Source organism: Vitis vinifera, chromosome 3, assembly GCF_030704535.1.
Source record: "Vitis vinifera cultivar Pinot Noir 40024 chromosome 3, ASM3070453v1".
Classification (NCBI taxonomy): Eukaryota; Viridiplantae; Streptophyta; class Magnoliopsida; order Vitales; family Vitaceae; genus Vitis; species Vitis vinifera.
This window is the reverse complement of record NC_081807.1, coordinates 4,882,523-4,885,643: the sequence shown is the minus strand read 5'-3', so window position 1 is coordinate 4,885,643 and position 3,121 is coordinate 4,882,523. Positions and strand designations below refer to the sequence as shown.

At 39.9% G+C, this 3,121-nt stretch overlaps 1 protein-coding gene across 1 annotated transcript; it reads right to left on the bottom strand.

The window, feature by feature from the left end:
* Positions 1-212: 212 nt before the first annotated feature.
* LOC104878792 (splicing factor-like protein 1) lies at positions 213-2,621 on the bottom strand. The gene is made up of 4 exons (XM_010649483.3): positions 2,123-2,621; positions 1,969-2,040; positions 1,732-1,842; positions 213-1,507 (listed from the first exon to the last, which is right to left on the bottom strand). Exons 1-4 carry the CDS (start codon positions 2,231-2,233, stop codon positions 761-763), a joined length of 1,041 nt encoding a protein of 346 aa, XP_010647785.3. The 5' UTR covers positions 2,234-2,621; the 3' UTR covers positions 213-760.
* Between the last annotated feature and the right edge of the window lie 500 nt (positions 2,622-3,121).

The following is a 3,121-nucleotide window of genomic DNA, read 5'->3' as shown; positions in this document are numbered from 1 at the left end:
TTTTAATCATAAATTTAAATCATAATAAAAAAAATTATTTTGTAAAATGAGTATACTAAAAAACAAAAAATTGATAAAAAAAATCATTTTTGATAAATGAGATATGTATATTCCATGTCTTACCATAAGATTAATAAGATATCTTACGTGAAACGGATGAAATGATAATATATCCTACCATTTATTCTATCAAGGATTAACCGATTAGCAGCCTTTACATCAGCCTTTACCAGTGCGCTAAATCTAGTGCTTACGGGTAACTGCAGCAATAACAATTTATCTGCACTTGGCATGAACAGGCCATAACTCCATCAAATGCACCAGTTTTTCAGAACACAGTCAACCTGTCTACCAGGCTTATATCAGCAGAAAATGAGTAACCCGACCATACTGATGAAGCCTGCACCTCCAACAGCATTGAATAAAATCTTATCCACAGAATTTACATCAGACCCTTATTCATCACCCAACACTGCTATGAGTATTTGTCGTTTCTACTAAATGGAGATGAATAAAAAGGGCGCCTGAGAAAAGAGTTCTACTGCAGCCCCATACACAAAAGAAAACTGAAAAAAGGAAAAAAATGTGGAAAAAGAATGGTTGAACCAGCACTACCTTCGGTTTGCAAGACAAACAGTTCCCAGTAGGACAGCACCTTAACTGTTACTGGCTGCTGAATTCTAGATTAATGGAAGTAGTGAAATTCCACTATTTGTTTGATTGCAAACTGGTGATTGATTCAGTGGGACTGTTTCTGGGATTAAACGTTCAGTCGCTTTCTCTGGCGCTTTCTTGAGGTGGATGCATGCATGGCTGATGTGTATGCCTCATCCCCAGCTTCTGATAGGATAGGATTGTTAAATGGTGGTGCCGCACAACTTCCTTGCGAGGATTCTGTAGGAATGGGTGATGATATTTCTGGATCGCAAGCCACTGGTTCGGGAAGATGGTAATCACAGAATGGAGGAATTTCAGGCATGGCCGATGGATTTGGTCGATACCAGTAGTTAGCAGAGCTAGAAGATGACAGATCAGATCCTGGCCAAGGTGCCGGATGCATGGCTGATGGGTCTGCCTGGTATTGAGCGGCTGGCTGGATGGTATGGTTCCATAAAGATCCTGGCCAAGGTACTATATGCCTGTCTGATGCGTTTTCCTGGTACTGAGCAGCTGGCTGGATGGGATGGTTCCATAAAGATCCTGGCCAAGGTTCCATATGCCTGCCTGATGGGTTTGCCTGGTACTGAGCAGCTGGTTGGATGGGACGGCTCCCCAAGTCTGAAGGGTGTATGAATAAAGATCCTGGCCAAGGTACCGGATGCCTGCCTGATGGGTTCGCCTGATCCCAAATGGATGGTTGGGTAGAAGAGTCGCCATAGTTTGACGGATTTGTCGGATAAGATCCTGCAGGTTGAGATTCTGGAGGGTTTATGTAACCATAAGATGAAGGCTCTCGAAGATGATGATCTGGTATTAAGTCTACAGACTCTACACATGTATTAGGGTCCTGCAGTAAAATGAAGAAACTGAGATGTAACGAGCATTAAGAAAAAGGGCACTTAAACCGAAAAGAGAACTTCCAGAGGCTGACATTAGAAAAACACTTGGAATAAATTAAGAGCACCAGTTTCGCCTACTGCCAAAAACCTTCCCCTAAATTATAGGCTTCATGAGAATGGGTGTTTGCTTATGTTATACTCCTCTTATTCACTTCACCCACACATGACTCACCCAATCAATCATCAGGTCAGTAATAAGTCGTAACGCCGACTGAATCTGCTCTTTTGTTCCACCTAAGTCCACTCTTCTTTTTGTACAAACAGGGCATGGACTAGGTTCAATCTGAAAAAAGTAAGACAATTTTTTCTTTAACCTCATAAAACACATGATAATGCCATTCAAATGAAAGCAACAATCTTTCTTGACGCTTAAAATGTGTGCTAAAGCTTTTGTGGTTAAATCACAAACCCCAATCAAAGCTCCAGAAGTGTGTTGTATTTGATCCATGGCTGCACATCTCCTTCCAATGAGAAAACCAACCTGGAAGCATTGGCAGTGCAATTTGGAACTATTCAGGTTTTTATTCAACTAAAAAGAAGATAATTATTCTACATTAATTCACCTCATCGACTGGAACCTCAATTACAAACGAAAGAATCTGACCGCATCCCTTATTTGTAGATTGGCTCGCTATGGCGGGTTGATTCTGTTCTACCAATTTACAACAAAGCATTATTGAGATTGTAGAGAAGGCATAACAGTTGTACAAAATCTCGAAGTTTCGGGTATTAATTGATTTGATTAACAAACAAATTCTGACTGCCAGAAAAATAGCTCAGCACTTCACATTTCATAGTCACTTGAAGAAAATAGAAAGAAAGAAGCGTTAACAGAATCCATTGACAACTTGAATATATGTGGATATCACAGATAGCCAGCACCACCATCCATAGACCAGACAAATTCTGATGAAAATGAACAATAATTAAATAACATAGACCAGACAACAACATGGCCCGTCCAATCCAATTTAAAGAATTCAAGAAAGAGAATCATGAGGAGAAATATAGCATGGAATAGTTCTACAATCACTCCTACCCAATAAAACAATGAGATTAATAGCTCCAATTTCCAATTCTACAAGAAGAAATCGGTTAAGACAAAAATCTGATGCAGGTATTCTCTTTATTGAGAGGACTAAAAGAAGAAAGCTTGGGAGTGGGATTAATAATGGGTGCTCCAAAACTAAAAAAGAAAAGAAAAGAAAAGAAAAGAAGAAGAAACAAAGGAGAAAGGAATCTTGATCCTGGGCAATGGGCAATTGGCAATTGGCAACACCACCTCATTTCTTTCTTCCCCATTCCATTTTCCATCAAAACAAACACACGTGAAGAAAGAAAGTAAAGGGTAGACAAGAAATCATTTAAAATAAAGAATGTAGAGGATTGAGAATAACTGCAAAAGGACAAGAGCGCCTGGGAAATTGCTCTTGCGATCTCCGAACGTGTACTTCCTCCGCCTTTCTCTTGCCGCCACGATCAATAGTTTCTGGAAGGAAGTCGTCCATGTTTCCTTCGTCTCCTTCACTCATTTTCCCAGTCTGAAGGGAAATTCAGACAAA